Source organism: Schistocerca gregaria, chromosome 2 (genome assembly GCF_023897955.1).
Source record: "Schistocerca gregaria isolate iqSchGreg1 chromosome 2, iqSchGreg1.2, whole genome shotgun sequence".
Classification (NCBI taxonomy): Eukaryota; Metazoa; Arthropoda; class Insecta; order Orthoptera; family Acrididae; genus Schistocerca; species Schistocerca gregaria.
In genome coordinates this window covers 317,709,266-317,724,806 of record NC_064921.1, presented here as the reverse complement: position 1 = coordinate 317,724,806, position 15,541 = coordinate 317,709,266, and the positions used below count along the sequence as shown (strand labels likewise).

Below are 15,541 nucleotides of genomic sequence, written 5' to 3'. Positions count from 1 at the left end.
TGACGAAAACCCGCACGCAATTGTGCAATCACGTCATCAACACAGATTTTCTGTGAACGTTTGGGCAGGCATTGTTGGTGATGTCTTGATTGGGCCCCATGTTCTTCCACCTACGCTCAATGGAGCATGTTATCATGATTTCATACGAGATACTCTACCTGTGCTGCTAGAACATGTGCCTTTACAAGTACGACACAACATGTAGTTAATGCACGATGGAGCTCTTGCACATTTCAGTCGAAGTGTTCGTACGCTTCTCAACAACAGATTCGGTGACCGATGGATTGGTAGAGGCGGACCAATTCTATGGCCTCCACGCTCTCCTGACCTCAACCCTCTTGACTTTCATTTATGGGGGCATTTGAAAGCTCCGGTACCAAATGTAGATACTCTTCGTGCTCGTATTGTGGACGGCTGTGAGACAATACGCCATTCTCCAGGGCTGCATCAGCGTATCAGGGATTCCATGCGACGGAGGGTGGATACATGTATCCTCGCTAACGGAGGACATTTTGAACATTTCCTGTAACAAAGTGTTTGAAGTCACGCTGGTACATTCTGTTGTTGTGTGTTTCCATTCCATGATTAATGTGACTTGAAGAGAAGTAATAAAATGAGATCTAACATGAAAAGTAAACGTTTCCGGACACATGTCTACATAACATATTTTCTTTCTTTGTGTGTGAGGAATGTTTCCTGAAAGTTTGGCCGCACATTTTTATAACACCCTGTATTTAATTTCCTCCAATGTTTTTTAAGTAACGGGAGTGAGTTACGAATAAGTATTCTACAATATAAGACAAAGAAACGACGACGCACTATGAAGGAATTATCCAAATAGGACGGAAATCGGTAGATGTTGTGCACATATACAGAAAAACCTATGATTACAGTTTCAGGAAAATTTTGTTGTTTATTCACGAGAAATAGCAAGTCAATAACGCGACAGTCTACCTCTAGCCCTTATGCAAACAGTTCTTCGCCTTGGCATTGATTCAGCTGTTGGACCTCTCCTGAGGGATATCGTAACAAATTCTATCCAATTAAGTTTCCTTTAATTAACGTCTATGGTCACAAACTTGTTAACAGATTGCCGGTTTCACGTGCGTGTGATGTTATTTACATGTATTTGACGATGCTGGTGCTGATTCCGCATTTAATATTTGACGATGCACTATGGCTGCAGTACATTAGGACTTTGTTTTTATGAAACAGATCTGATGATGGTCATTAAAGACCGAAACCGGTAATCTGTTAACAAAGAGTTTGTGACCATAGACGTAAATTAAAGGAAACTAATGACATATATGGGTCACTGTTTTTTCGCGACGATGTCGCAGCTTGTGATTCTATCCAATTGGCACTTTAGATCGTAAAAATCCCGGCATGGTAGGAGGGACAAGTTAGTGTTTGGTAAGACAAGCAGTGCCGTGAGTCAACGGGCGTTATCTTGATGAAATGTAAGCGGAGGATAACTTTCCATGAAGGGCCATAAAGCGGGGCGTTTAATGTCGTCGAAATGCCTTTGTGCTCAAAAGGAGCCGCAGATTATAACCAAAGGGGTCTTGCTACGATAAGAAATGGCACCCCAGAAGATCACTCATGATTGTCTGGTCGTATGGCGGGCGACAGTCAAACTGCTACCCCACTACTGTCCGGGGCTTTTCCACACATTTCTTCACTGGTTATTGGGGCTCAGTTCGAAGTGGGACTGATCGCTGAAGACAATTCTAAAGGATTCGAATGTGTGTGAAATCTTATGGGACTTAACTGCTAAGGTCATGAGTCCCTAAGCTCACACACTACTTAACCTATATTATCCTAAGGAGAAACACACACCCATGCCCGAGGGAGGACTCGAACCTCCTCCGGGACCAGCCGCACAGTCCATGACTGCAGCGCCTTAGACATTTCTACTCCAGTCAATGAGATTCCGGGCGAATGTGCCCGACACCACTGTCAGCAGGATTGTTGGTGTACAGAGATCAATGACATCGGGCTCAACGGGCGCCGTGAGCTCACCCTTCTTTCTGTGAGCTATATGGCAGGCGATACCGCCGTCCGCGGCGTCTCCAGACACGTCTCATTGACTCTAGATTATCTTCAGTGATGAGTCCCGCTTCCAACTGAGTTCTGGCAACCAGCGAAGACGTGCATAGAGACGCCCTAGACAGCGGTAAGAGACCAATCTGATTGTCGCCCGCCATGCGGACCGAAAACCAGGAGTGGTGATCTCGGGTGCCATTTCATTTCACAGCAGGACATCCTACGCCCCGTATGGTTGTCCTTCATGGCAAATCATCTTTACCTTACATTTCAGCAAGATAATGTCCGCCCACACATCGCCAGGGTTTTTATTGCGTGTCTCTGTGCTTGCCAAACACTACTTTGGCCAAGAATGTCGTCAAATATCTCCCTAACGAGCATTATGGGCAGGGCCCTCCAACCATCTCGGAGTCTTCAACAGGCCAATTGAACAGAATTTGGTACGATATGCCTCAGGTAAACATCCAACAACTCTGTCAGTAAATGCCATGTCGAATAACTGCTTTCATAAGTGCCAGAGGTGTATCAAAGCGTTATTGACCTGTTCAATTCTTGAAGCTCTTTCTCTTGAACCAATCATCCAATTTTCCTGAAACTGTAATCATTCATTTGTCTGTACATGTAAATCACATCTAGCGATTTTCGTCCCATTAGGATAATTCCTTTGTGGGGTTTCGCTTTTTCTCTTCGAATATATTACAAGATACTATTCTAAAATTATTTTTTTTCTTTGATAAGTAACAGCCGGCATGAATTGTCGTAAGAGCCTACTATCAGACATTGGAGTCGCACTCTATGAACAGTTTGATGAAAGAGCGCAGGTGAGGTGTTACTAATAACTGATAGCAGAAACGAAACTACAAGCGAAATTTTAGATTTTACGCAGAACTACGGTGGAAGCGAGGAATTTTTATAAAGGAGACTTTGGGTTGTTTTATTTTGTGCTAGGACAGAACTGGACTTGTAGAAACATAAATATTGTAAAAAAAAAAGACCAGAAAAAATGTAACTGAAATGGAAAGACGACGGATAATGCATTATGAAATAGAGAAAAGGTGATTTTTTTTAAAAAAAATTGTATTTCTTATTAGTATTAAATTTTAAACGGTATACATTCATTTTTCTTTTAACACAAGTCCATTTGGTAACAAACGTATCAAGTAAACATAAATTTTACATTTCTTTTTTACGTCTGGAAAATTTGAAACAATTTTTCATGTTAAGGCATTTTGAACAGGTTGACTCAACATAAGTATGATGTCAGCACAGGACCATGAAATAAGACGTCTCCTTGATGCAATACGAGTGAGCTATGAATAAAGTGACATCTACCTGATTCAGAACGAGTGAACTATGAATAGAGTGTGATCACATTGCACCCTGTGTGCAGCAGTGTCTAGAGCAGATGTGTTTTCATACTGTGTCTACGCGTGTATAGGGACAGTGTTGATTTTGTGTTTCTACTTGCGAGAGGTCACGTGGCATATTTAAAAAAAATTCAATGCCTGAAAGACAACGGAATAGCAACCAGGACGAGCATATTTTCTAGAAAGTATTCTGTGTCAAAGGAGACGTCATAGGAAGGGCGTTGGTTTAGGCATTGGCCAGAAATGTTACGTATACTCACAAGGTATCACATGAGCTCATGTGGAGAGCCACGAGGCACGCAAGTGCGCTGATGGTGATCATATAAGTATTCAACGAGGAAGGGGCGACAAAGCCTGTTGCACAGAAAAAGGCGGGGCAGCTTAGCCCGTGGGAGAGTTCAGTACAGAAAGTGGTCCAGGAGGAACGTGTGCGCAGATAACGCTTGGGGGCTGGACTTGACGTGTTCGCTCTTGATCTACTTGCGCTCGTACTGTTTCGTAAAACTGTCAAAATTCCAGTTAGCCATCTCCATGCTAACTAACTCGACGGACCTCCTCCAGTCTCCAACGCTCGCTGGACACGACGGTCAGAGTTTCAGAGAAACTCGGTAATGGTGTTGCCAAGTTATTTTAACACTATTTTCTTCTCAGACTGTGACAGACTGGCGCATTAGGTAACAGCTAGAACTTTTCGTAATTTATCTCGATTTCGACAGTGACGTGATACTGTTCCCCTTTCATCTTTCACATTTCACTTTTCTGCTGCTCCGTCTTCTCCAGTTCCTGTCTTTCACCTTCCTCCTCGTCATCTTTCACCCAGCAAGGTGGAGCAGTGGTCAACACACCGGACGATGGGTGAAAACCGCGACTGGCCATCAAGATTTAGAGTTTACGTGATTTCGCTAAGTCCCTCCAGGTAAACGCAATGATGGTTCTTTTGAAAGGACACGGCCGATTTCCTTCCCCGTCCTTGAAACTTTCTGAGCTTGTGCCCGGTCACTAATGAATCGATGTCGACAGAACAAACTCTAATCTTACTTCCTTTCTTCCTCCTGGCCTCTCTCCCTCCCGCCCTTTTCATTTTCTCCTCTCTTCTTTCCCTTCGTCCCTCCTCCTCCTCCCCCCTCTTTTTTCTTCGCAGTCTTCCTCACTCGCCCCCTATTATTCTCTACCTCTGTTTTGCCCTCACCATGCTGCTTTTGGCGTCCCCTCCCCTGATGCTGGTAGCGACCACCCCATTCTCTTCAATTCCCCCCCCCTTTCCACTCTTTAACTAAAAACATCCAAGGCTAACACTTGAAATGCGGAAACTCAAGGGTTAAGCGTCTACATGTTTGACAGAGAGTGCATACACCCCATTTCATGTATGTTATGGCGTGTCTTCCTCACCCGAGACCTGTAAAGTGGAGTCGTTATAAAGAAAGAGCGCTAATGCTCATAGAGAAGTAGTGGGTTACGGGAACTAAAGAATTTAGTACTTTTTATAACTTACAAGGCCTAATACGTGTTCTTAAAACATTTCCTCTCTCGCCAGACACCCCTTATGCGGTGAAACGCTGTGTTCCTTCCCAGTGCCATGTCAACAGATTCCAAATAGTTCACGTCTGAGAATTGCAAAACTGTATGAACTTAATTCTGAACTTCTAACCATCTTCACAGACATATAATTATATCATCATGTAACTAGGTGTTTCTTAATGATTACATTCGGTTTACCTAGGTATTATGTGAGGATAACAAAACCCTATGTAGAGAACTTCGAAAGATCAAACAGGGAATGAAACAGTGTCCTGTACGATTAGAGGCATCGTGCAAGGAAATGGATGCCATCTCTCCTCCTACATCCCGTATTTCAAAGGAAATTGTGAGGCTGTACAACTAACTTCCTGCGAGAAGCGTGCAGCTATTAGGAAGACAACAGAAAAACAGGTTCAAATGGCTCTGAGCACTATGGGACTTAACATCTGAGGCCATCAGTACCCAAGAACTTAGAACTACTTAAACCTAACTAACGTAAGTACATAACACATATCCATGCCGAGGTAGGATTCCAACCTGCGACCGTAGCAGTCGCGCGATTCCGGACTGAAGCGCCTAGAACCGCTCGGCCACCGCAGCCGGCATCAGAAGAACTATGAGGGCAGATTAAAATAATAATTGAGACTTAATAGCAATACAAAATGGTGATAATGTAAAACAATAATTATGAATAACAATAACACCACTCAACAACCACTCAAATTATCATAATAATTAAAATAATTAAAAAGTCTGAAACGATCAGGTGTTTCCAAAAGCTTCAAATGTGTACGAAGGTGCTTTATTCGCAACCACCTGGGCCCGTCAGTATAGACACATCTTCAAGCTTACAATTTTTACGTTTCCATAATGTAGATCGATAACTACGGAGTGCTAGCTTTAGGGAAGTTATCCACGTTAAGAATCGAACCAGAATGGTGAGTCGTCATAATAAAATTGAGTCTATCCAAAGATGCTCATTAAAATGTACAAAGGATGGCCCTTAGGATATTTTATAATATACGGTAGGTAAAAGCTATATAAAACCGATGAAGAAAAATTTAAAATCCCGTGTAATGTGCGTACTAAAATATCAATAGTTATTACATGCATTTTTACTTTAAGCAATTGAATAAAGGAGTAAGTGAAGTTATAGCCATTTAGTCTTAGTTTTAATGATCGTCGGCGTTGAATACGCAGGCGATAACATAACATCGCACAAGAGGAAGAGAACCGACTGCCTCGGTATGAAAGACATACCACTGCTGGTGCAGCTCGGGGAAATAATGGCAAATCTGTAACGGGATGGTGCAGCGAGAAGTTCACTCTACTCCGACTGACCGCAGCTTCTGATTTGAAAGCAACAGGATTTAAGATGAAGTTGCAAATCGTACTACATACAAGAGTTCGACAGGTCGAGATTCAACAGCTCATCTTCGCGTATAATCGACTGGTTATCTGCAGAAGGTTTTTTCCATATTTTAGTTACAGTAATAGAAACTAAGAACAAACTACTCACGGGGAACTAACCGCATCAACTCTTGTTGAAACATACCGTAGATACATTTTTCTTAAGGATGAAAGACGACACCTTAGACGTGCGTCACCTACATACAGGAAAGAAGTAACCTTACAACAGAGAAGCCATTCATACGATTTAAGGATCTTAAATCCGAAATGACAAGCAAACGGCTTAAAGCTGACACGAAAATAGAGAAACATATATCAGTGACACTTCGACAAGGGAGAGGGAAGTGGGCACGAGCCCGAAGAAAAGACAAAACATGCGATAAATGTCGTGACCTAGATTATACAAATTATCTTTCACAAAACACGTTACTCAGAATTGGGTTATTTTAAGTACAATGTAATCTGTCATCCGATGTTGTGAAGTGGTCGTTAATACCATACTTCACTAACTCTCGTAAGACGTGCAGTGTGGATGGAGTAAATAACTGTGCACTATATCGTTTAATTCGATGTGCACAGTGAAACATCATCATCATCATCACCACCACCTCAGGTGGACAAAATGGTAGTCCGCGCTACAGTACCAAAGCCGTTACCGCAGGCAGCGCTTGACAACTCGCTGACACGGCCTCTGGCGCCCACGTCACGTAATCTGGGAGTAAGCTGAGTTGGCAGCCGGCGCCTTTTCGACCGTCATAACTGGGAGTAATCAGCCGGAATTGGCGCCTGCGCTGCCGGTAATCGCTTTTCGTGAAACGCCATCCACGGGTTGATGGTCGTCCATCCCTCGCTGCCAACGGCACGTCCGCCGCGACGGCGTCACTCCGATCTATCCCAGCCATACAGCACATGGCCTGCATTAATATCTGAGCGCCAGTGTAGAGAGGCGATGTGCTGAGTGACTTTGACAACAACGTGCCTAACTGCTCCCGGATGCTGGGTTAAAAGCTTACTGTACGGTTTTGTTATAAATAGTCTCTCACCAAAACAGACAGCGCAGTGATGAAACACTCACCACGTATGTGCGAGTGTTATTTCTTTAGCCATCAGTATTTCAATCGGTTTTATGTTGTCTTCAAATTTTATTGTGTCTCAAACTAATTTTGTGCCTTGTACTAATCTTTCCGTGCCTTGTGCTTATCATTCTGTGCTTTGTACTAACCTTCCCTGCTGTGCTTCTAACCTCTTTCTCTCTTCGTCTAATTATTCCATCCCTTTATCTGACTTTTCCCTCTCTTCCCATGACTTTTCCCTCTCATCCCATGACTTTTCCCTCTCTTCCCGCCACTTGCCCCTCTCTTCCCGCCACTTGCCCCTCTCTTCCCGCCACTTGCCCCTCTCTTCCCGCCACTTGCCCCTCTCTTCCCGCCACTTGCCCCTCTCTTCCCGCCACTTGCCCCTCTCTTCCCGCCACTTGCCCCTCTCTTCCCGCCACTTGCCCCTCTCTTCCCGCCACTTGCCCCTCTCTTCCCGCCACTTGCCCCTCTCTTCCCGCCACTTGCCCCTCTCTTCTCGCCACTTGCCCCTCTCTTCCCGCCACTTGCCCCTCTCTTCTCGCCACTTGCCCCTCTCTTCCCGCCACTTGCCCCTCTCTTCCCGCCACTTGCCCCTCTCTTCTCGCCACTTGCCCCTCTCTTCCCGCCACTTGCCCCTCTCTTCCCGCCACTTGCCCCTCTCTTCCCGCCACTTGCCCCTCTCTTCCCGCCACTTGCCCCTCTCTTCCCGCCACTTGCCCCTCTCTTCCCGCCACTCGCCCCTCTCTTCCCGTCACTCGCCCCTCTCTTCCCGCCACTCGCCCCTCTCTTCCCGCGACTCGCCCCTCTCTTCCCGCGACTCGCCCCTCTCTTCCCGCGACTTGCCCCTCTCTTCCCGCGACTTGCCCCTCTCTTCCCGCGACTTGCCCCTCTCTTCCCGCGACTTGCCCCTCTCTTCCCGCCACTTGCCCCTCTCTTCCCGCCACTTGCCCCTCTCTTCCCGCCACTTGCCCCTCTCTTCCCGCCACTTGCCCCTCTCTTCCCGCCACTTGCCCCTCTCTTCCCGCGACTTGCCCCTCTCTTCCCGCCACTTGCCCCTCTCTTCCCGCCACTTGCCCCTCTCTTCCCGCCACTTGCCCCTCTCTTCCCGCCACTTGCCCCTCTCTTCCCGCCACTTGCCCCTCTCTTCTCGCCACTTGCCCCTCTCTTCTCGCCACTTGCCCCTCTCTTCCCGCCACTTGCCCCTCTCTTCCCGCCACTTGCCCCTCTCTTCCCGCCACTTGCCCCTCTCTTCCCGCCACTTGTCCCTCTCTTCCCGCCACTTGCCCCTCTCTTCCCGCCACTTGCCCCTCTCTTCCCGCCACTTGCCCCTCTCTTCCCGCCACTTGCCCCTCTCTTCCCGCCACTTGCCCCTCTCTTCCCGCCACTTGCCCCTCTCTTCCCGCCACTCGCCCCTCTCTTCCCGTCACTCGCCCCTCTCTTCCCGCCACTCGCCCCTCTCTTCCCGCCACTCGCCCCTCTCTTCCCGCCACTCGCCCCTCTCTTCCCGCGACTCGCCCCTCTCTTCCCGCGACTCGCCCCTCTCTTCCCGCGACTTGCCCCTCTCTTCCCGCGACCTGCCCCTCTCTTCCCGCGACTTGCCCCTCTTTTTGCCTGTCATTGCCCTCGCTTCGCCCGACTGTTTCCCCCCTGTCTTCGGCCAACTGTTTCCCCCTCTCTTCGCCCCGACTGTTTCCCCTCTCTTCGTCCCGACTGTTTCCCCCCTTTCAAAATAAAATGGTTCAAATGGCTCTGAGCACTATGGAACTTAACTTCTGAGGTCAGCAGTCCTCTAGAATTTAGAACTGCTTAAACCTAACTAACCTAAGGACATCATACACATCCATGCCCGAGGCAGGATTCGAACCTGCGACCGTAGCGGTAGCGTGGTTCCACACTGTAGCGCCTAGAACCGCTCGGCCACCCCGGCTGGCCCCCTCTCTTCGCCCCGACTGTTTCCCCTTTCTTCGCCCATGTTCCAAGATGGAAATAGTTCGAAAGTGACTTATAATGAATTCCATGACAGTATATTACCAAACTGATACTTAAGTGTTTGCATACCTGTAGGGAATGTAATTAAAATTTCAGTCTTACGTTAGGTTATTTTCAACATAAAGAAGAGCAAGTCCTAGAAATCGAGAATTGTGCAAGTACCTGCTGTCTATAGGGTGTGTCTAACGTTAGTTCAAGTTCACAGGTTTAAATAACAACGAGCTATGCTCAGAGGACGTGCATGACCAGTCAGCTAAGTCCCAATCTTTCAAATTTCGATAAGGGTCGAATTATTGGCATGAGGGGGCACTGGAGAACCACACCAGCAGATCGTAACAGTTGGCTGTACTGCAACGACTGCACCGTGAGTGGTGAATGTATGAACCCACACATGGATCCTTTCAGAGAAAGTACGCCATGATACAATCAAAAGATTGTTTGACTGACTCTGACAACAGATGGATAAAAAATTTAAGTCTGGAAAGATGTTACACACAGTGTGTCCCCTCTAATCATTGGAACATATTACTGTAAACAGGTTTGTGATCATTATTTGCCACGTTTAATTTAATAGTGGCAACATACTATGGATAACAGAAACTTGTATGGTAGAGAGCCAGAGTTAGCAGGACATCAGCGGCATTCTGCAGTGTTCAGCGATGAGCCTCGCTTCTGTCTGTGACGGGCACTTCGACCCCAATGTGCCCATAGATGACCTGATGAAAGGTCACAGGACGCAGCGGTGGTGCGCATGCCTCTTCTAATCCTGGAATCATGGTATGAGGAGCTACAGTATATGACAACTTAACTTATTTGGTAACTTTTGTTCAGCAGCCGAATGCTCGCCAGAATTTAGCAAATACGGGGCAGGCAACCTAATATCATGTTCCAGCGTCATAATGCAAGACGCCACACTAAATTGCATACCATAAACAACGTCTGGAGTAGCTGACTGATCCTTAAATGGCCTGCCTAATCTCCTGATTTATCGACCATGGAACATGTTTGGCATGCTATGAGATGACTTACAGCTAAAAACCCTTTCGAAATTGCTCAGCATGTGTTTCTGACATTGCAAGAAATTCCTCAAGATGACATTTGGAGGCTGTCTGTCTTCCATGACACAACGGATACGGTAGTGTATACAAGACCTTGGAGTTGAGAGCTCATATTGATGATTGCTATGACTTCCACTTGGGTGACAGTGGAGATGCTCATCATATAACAAGCATTACATAATCAAACTAAGTTCGATAACAGTCAGGTTGGTGCTTCATGGAATAGCACTTCCCATTTCCATCAGTGTGTCTTCTGCTAACCTTTCAATCTCTACGTGACTATTGCACCCAATATCCTCCATAATTTGTTTCACCTCCATGATCCTATAAGGTGCTAATTCTAAGTCTAGGGGACTGATGACTTCAGATGTTGAGTCCCATAGTGCTTAGAGCCATTTGAACCATCTAAAGATCATTAGTGTCAAAACTTCCTTCGACCCTTGGTGGGGAAACCATTGCACATGTTATATTTTTGTCACATTAAAAAACTGTGTCTTTTTGTCTCCTCTAAACACTCTAATATTTTGTATACATTGGTTTTTGCATCCTGTATTACTAAACGACCGTATTTTTGAGCATGTTATACTGCATATAACAGTGTGTATAGTAAACAATATAATCAGAACTTAACAGTGACTGTGTAAAATTTTGGACAACGTGAAGTTTTAGTGAAATTATGCCACGTAGTAATTCACATAGGGCATGTATTTCGTCAATTTACTTCACATTAGTTATCACTTGGGTATATACCCAGACAAGGACGCTATGGCTGTAAAAATACAAATTTTGTTTGGAAGTACTAGTTTGTGGTTACTTCATTTTATATACTTTCGAATGTGATGTCATATTTGTGACTAGGAGCTTGATGATAGTCTGTGACTGAAAATGAGTTTGGATGTTAATACAGCATTGGATAAATTTGTAGAAGCTATGGGGCTCCATCTATAAAAAAATGCGGAAGACAATGACCGTTGGGGTTGGAAGTGGGGTGTGAAGGAGATGACACCAAAAAATGAGCGGAAGCGAAGTGTAACAGCGTCTAACTCACAGATTTCGGTGTTTATTTGATAGGTGACCGCTCAAATTACATTTAACTTGCCCTAACGTGAGAAGGGGTGGAAATGACTCATATGTAAACATTTTTGTGGAAATAACTGACATCAGCGTCAAGTCAATAATTTTCCCTCGCCACTAGTTTGATTTTTTGGTTGATTCGTGGGAGAGGACTCAACAGAGATGTCATCGGTCCCATTGGATGAAGGAAGGATGGGGAAGGATGTCGGCTGCGCCATTTTAAAGGAACTATCCCGGAAATTGCATGAAGCAATTTAAGGAATTCACGGAATACCTACAACAGGATGGCCGGACGCCGGTTTGAATCTTCCTCCTCCCGAATGCGAGTCCAGTGTGATAGCCACTGCGCCACCTCGCTCCCTGGCACTAGCTTCATTGGTGAGAGTTGCAATGACTTGTGACCCCTACGAATAGTGAAAAGGTTACGAATATAAACAGCAGCGCCCATCTTGTAAGTTCTGCTGAGTGGATTTGAAAATGTATTTCTGAACAAGGAGGAGCAACTAAACGTATTGTATGTAACAAAATTTCCATTGAAATAAAGTAACAATGAATTTGTAAAAGATTTTACTTTGTTATTTGTCTCCCATATCTGTACTTCAAAACCATTCTCCATAAAGTTTTTTTCCACCGTATAGTAAATTACATTTCTCTCCTGATATAAAATTGATGTAAACAAGTAATCAAAGCAATAATCTAGTTTATAACGGAAGGACCCAGTCGTAATTTTCGTCGTCTTGTTTTAAATGTTAAGAAATATAAAATTCTGCACTTCTCAAACTGAGATGTATCTCATTAGTGTCATATCAGTACAAAGTCACTGAATCCCAAAGTTACAACCGGTTAACTCACATAAATATATGGGTGTAACAATTTCTAGGGTAACTAAATGGAACGATCACATAGACTCAGTTGTAGGTAAAGCAGGTGACCGACTTCGGTGCATTGGCGGGATACTAGAAAAATGCAATCAGTGTGCAAACGAAATTTCTTAGAAACCACTCGTGAGTTCCAACCTAGACTATTGCTGAAGTGCGTTGAACCGATATCAAATGGAACTAACAGAGGATACTGAACGTATGCAAAGAAGACCAACATGTTTATTTGACCGATGGGAGAGTGTCGCCGATTTACTCAAAACTTGAACTGGCAGGTGCTTCAAGATAGACAGAAACTAACCGGTAAAAGCCTACTTCTAAAGATTCAAGAACCGGCTTTGCCTGAAGAATCTAGAGTTTTACAACGACCCCCCCCCCCCCCCCCCCCCAACGTATCGCTCCTGTATGGATAGTAAAGATAACATTTAATTAATTACAACCTGCACAGGTACCTTTAAGCAGTAACTCTTCCTGCGCTCCATAAATGAAAGGAACAGAAAGAAGACCCAATACGATTTTGTAGTTCCTATGTTGTTCGAACACGCACGCACATTCGAAGGAACAGGCAATCCAGCGACTACAGGCGTTGTTAAATATATGAAATGTATTCGGAGTTGCGAATATGGAGATGTGGGTAACCATCAACTATATAATTGAATAATGATAAACAAAATTTTCTGCTGGACCGGGACTCGAACCCTGATTTCGCCCTTATCATTGGGCTATGGGCGCCTTATCATTAGGCTATCTGAGCACGACTCACGGCTAGACGCAGACTTCCATACGTTGTTAATCACGTCTGTACGACCTGTACTCGTAAATTCCTCATGTATGTAAACTAGTACGAGGGTGAGTCAATGCAAACCTTAATTTTTGAAATATTATTTATTGTGCATAAGTGGTACAAAGCTGGATCACTTTTCAACGTAATCTCCCCCACGCTCAATGCAAGTCCTCTAGCGCTTACGAAGTGCACAAATTCCTTTAGAAAAAAATTCTTTTGATATCCGCGTAGCCACTCATGCACTCGTTGTGCTCGACCTGGACGAGGAGCATCTTCCACTGAAGTCACACCTTTGCGAACTTCCTACTCCATTCGTAGACTTGCTGCTGTGAGAAACACGCATCAACGTACTGAACCTTCATTCGTCTATGAATTCCAATAGGTTTCACACCTTCACTATGCAAAAACCGAATAACAGAACGCTGTTCTTCCCTGGTGCAAGTCGCAAGTGGGGCGACCATCTTTATACTGTGTGTATCTGCACTATGCTGCCACCTACAGGCCATTCTGCACTCTGTTTGTAGCACGCTCACCAACTTACAGGATAACGGCGAGAAATTTCGATTTGTTATTACAAATTTAAAGTTTTCATTTGACTCACCCTCGTACATCTTTTATATATATTCTTGAACAGTTGACATTTTAAATGAAAGTCGCTTGCCTTGTGTTGGGGGATAAAGTCAGTCGTGCTGTGATAGCTTAATGATAAGGTGACCCATCGCGATAAGTGGGAAATCCGGGTTCAAGTCCCGGTCCGCCTCAAAGGTTCATTGTTGTTATTCCATTAGACACCTGATGGTTGTCCATATTCGCAACTGCAATACATTTCGTGCCGAACCCGTAATGTCTGGTTCAGTGGGAAGTTCCCTTTGCCATGCACTTCACACGATTTGAAGAGTATAGATGAAGATGTAGGTGTAGACTAGTATCAACCGTTGAAGCACTTGTATTTATTGGACTGTGTGTGGCACTGCTTCCTGGGTGAGTGTTGCTGACGTTGGCCCGTTGTGTTGTGTTGCAGGCCACCGGGCGCACACGGTGTTCGTGGGCGTGCACCTCCCGGGCCGCCGGCACTCGCACCACCGCCGCCATTCGCACCACAGACACCACCGCTCCACCGACAAGGACTCCGGAGCCTCTGGGGACGATGAGCGGCCCAGTGAGTGCCACGCCAACGCCGCCTCCCCTCTCCTCAACTGTTCTCTCCCACTGCGCTTTTTATGTCACGCCGCGCACTCGCAAACGATCGCCACTCCCGAGCGACGTCCACTGCTAGCAAACTGCTCTGCATATCCGGGCACAGCGATTCCATCTGATGGTTCAGAGAGATGCGCGAGCATACTTTCTAGCAGCACTGGTGATGAGGAGGACGTCGATCTGCTATTACATAGAAGACATCCTTATAATCTAGGGTGGTCGGAAATTCCCGTTACAGACTTCTAGGATTTGTAGAGGGGAGTGAGCACATCCTATTTTGAATAGGAACCCATGTCAGGATAAGTCATCCAACGAGACTACAGAGCGTCAAAGTTATAGGCGCGGGAGTCTGTAAATGTAAGTATACACGGAGTGATTCCGTGATGATGTTACAGACTTTCTAGGATGATGGAGAACGATAAATGTATTAATTTGAAGTAAGATCCCTGTACCATTAACGACCGAGACGAAAGTTATAAACAAAAACCGTTCTGATACCTCTGACAGTTGAATACATGTACCGGTTATTGTGTTGCTGGTAAATTTCAGTGGTGGTAGTGTAGACAAAAACGAGAAAAAATGTCCAATAAATGTTGGCTCTAAATTGCATACCTGAGGAGCTATGACCATTCGTTCACCTTCGCTAATGTGAAACTCATCACCTCTACTCAGCAACTGTTCATAGCTGTTAAGGTATGCACTTTAGAGCCCACGTTTACTGGACAAACCGGCACATGTATTCAACTGTCAGAGATATCAGAACGGTTTCCGTTTACAACATTCGACTCGTTCGACTCCCGGTACAGGGATCCTTACTTCAGATTAATACATTTATCGTTCTCCATCATCCTAGAAAGTCTGTAACATCATCATGGAATCACTCTGTGTATACTTACGTTTACAGACGCCCGCGCTTATAACTTTGACGCTCTGTAGTCTAGTTGGATGACGTTTCCGGACATAGGTTCCTATTCAAAATACGATGTACTCACTCCCCTCTACAAGTCCTAGAAGTCTGTAACGGGAATTTCCGACCACCCTGTCTGACGAAATACAACAACCACTCACTATTTACATAGCTTTGCGAAGATAGCTTTCGGACGTTGACCTATCTTCAGTTGACGTATTACACTAACTTCTTAAG

General features: G+C 45.2%; 1 protein-coding gene and 1 long non-coding RNA gene across 24 annotated transcripts in view; one reads left to right on the top strand and one right to left on the bottom strand.

Annotated features, from left to right (window-relative positions):
• The window catches only part of LOC126336946 (sodium bicarbonate cotransporter 3), a 1,595,930-nt gene that overhangs the window by 1,250,527 nt on the left and 329,862 nt on the right, over positions 1-15,541 (top strand). For all 23 annotated transcript variants that reach the window (XM_050001142.1, XM_050001133.1, XM_050001132.1 and 20 more), the window contains one exon: positions 14,222-14,359. In XM_050001142.1, the coding sequence (XP_049857099.1) occupies positions 14,222-14,359 (138 nt within the window). The remainder of the gene's footprint in view (positions 1-14,221; positions 14,360-15,541) is intronic.
• Positions 1-15,541, bottom strand: part of LOC126336952 (uncharacterized) — a 367,007-nt gene that overhangs the window by 301,612 nt on the left and 49,854 nt on the right. The gene's annotated exons all lie outside the window — the stretch shown is intronic.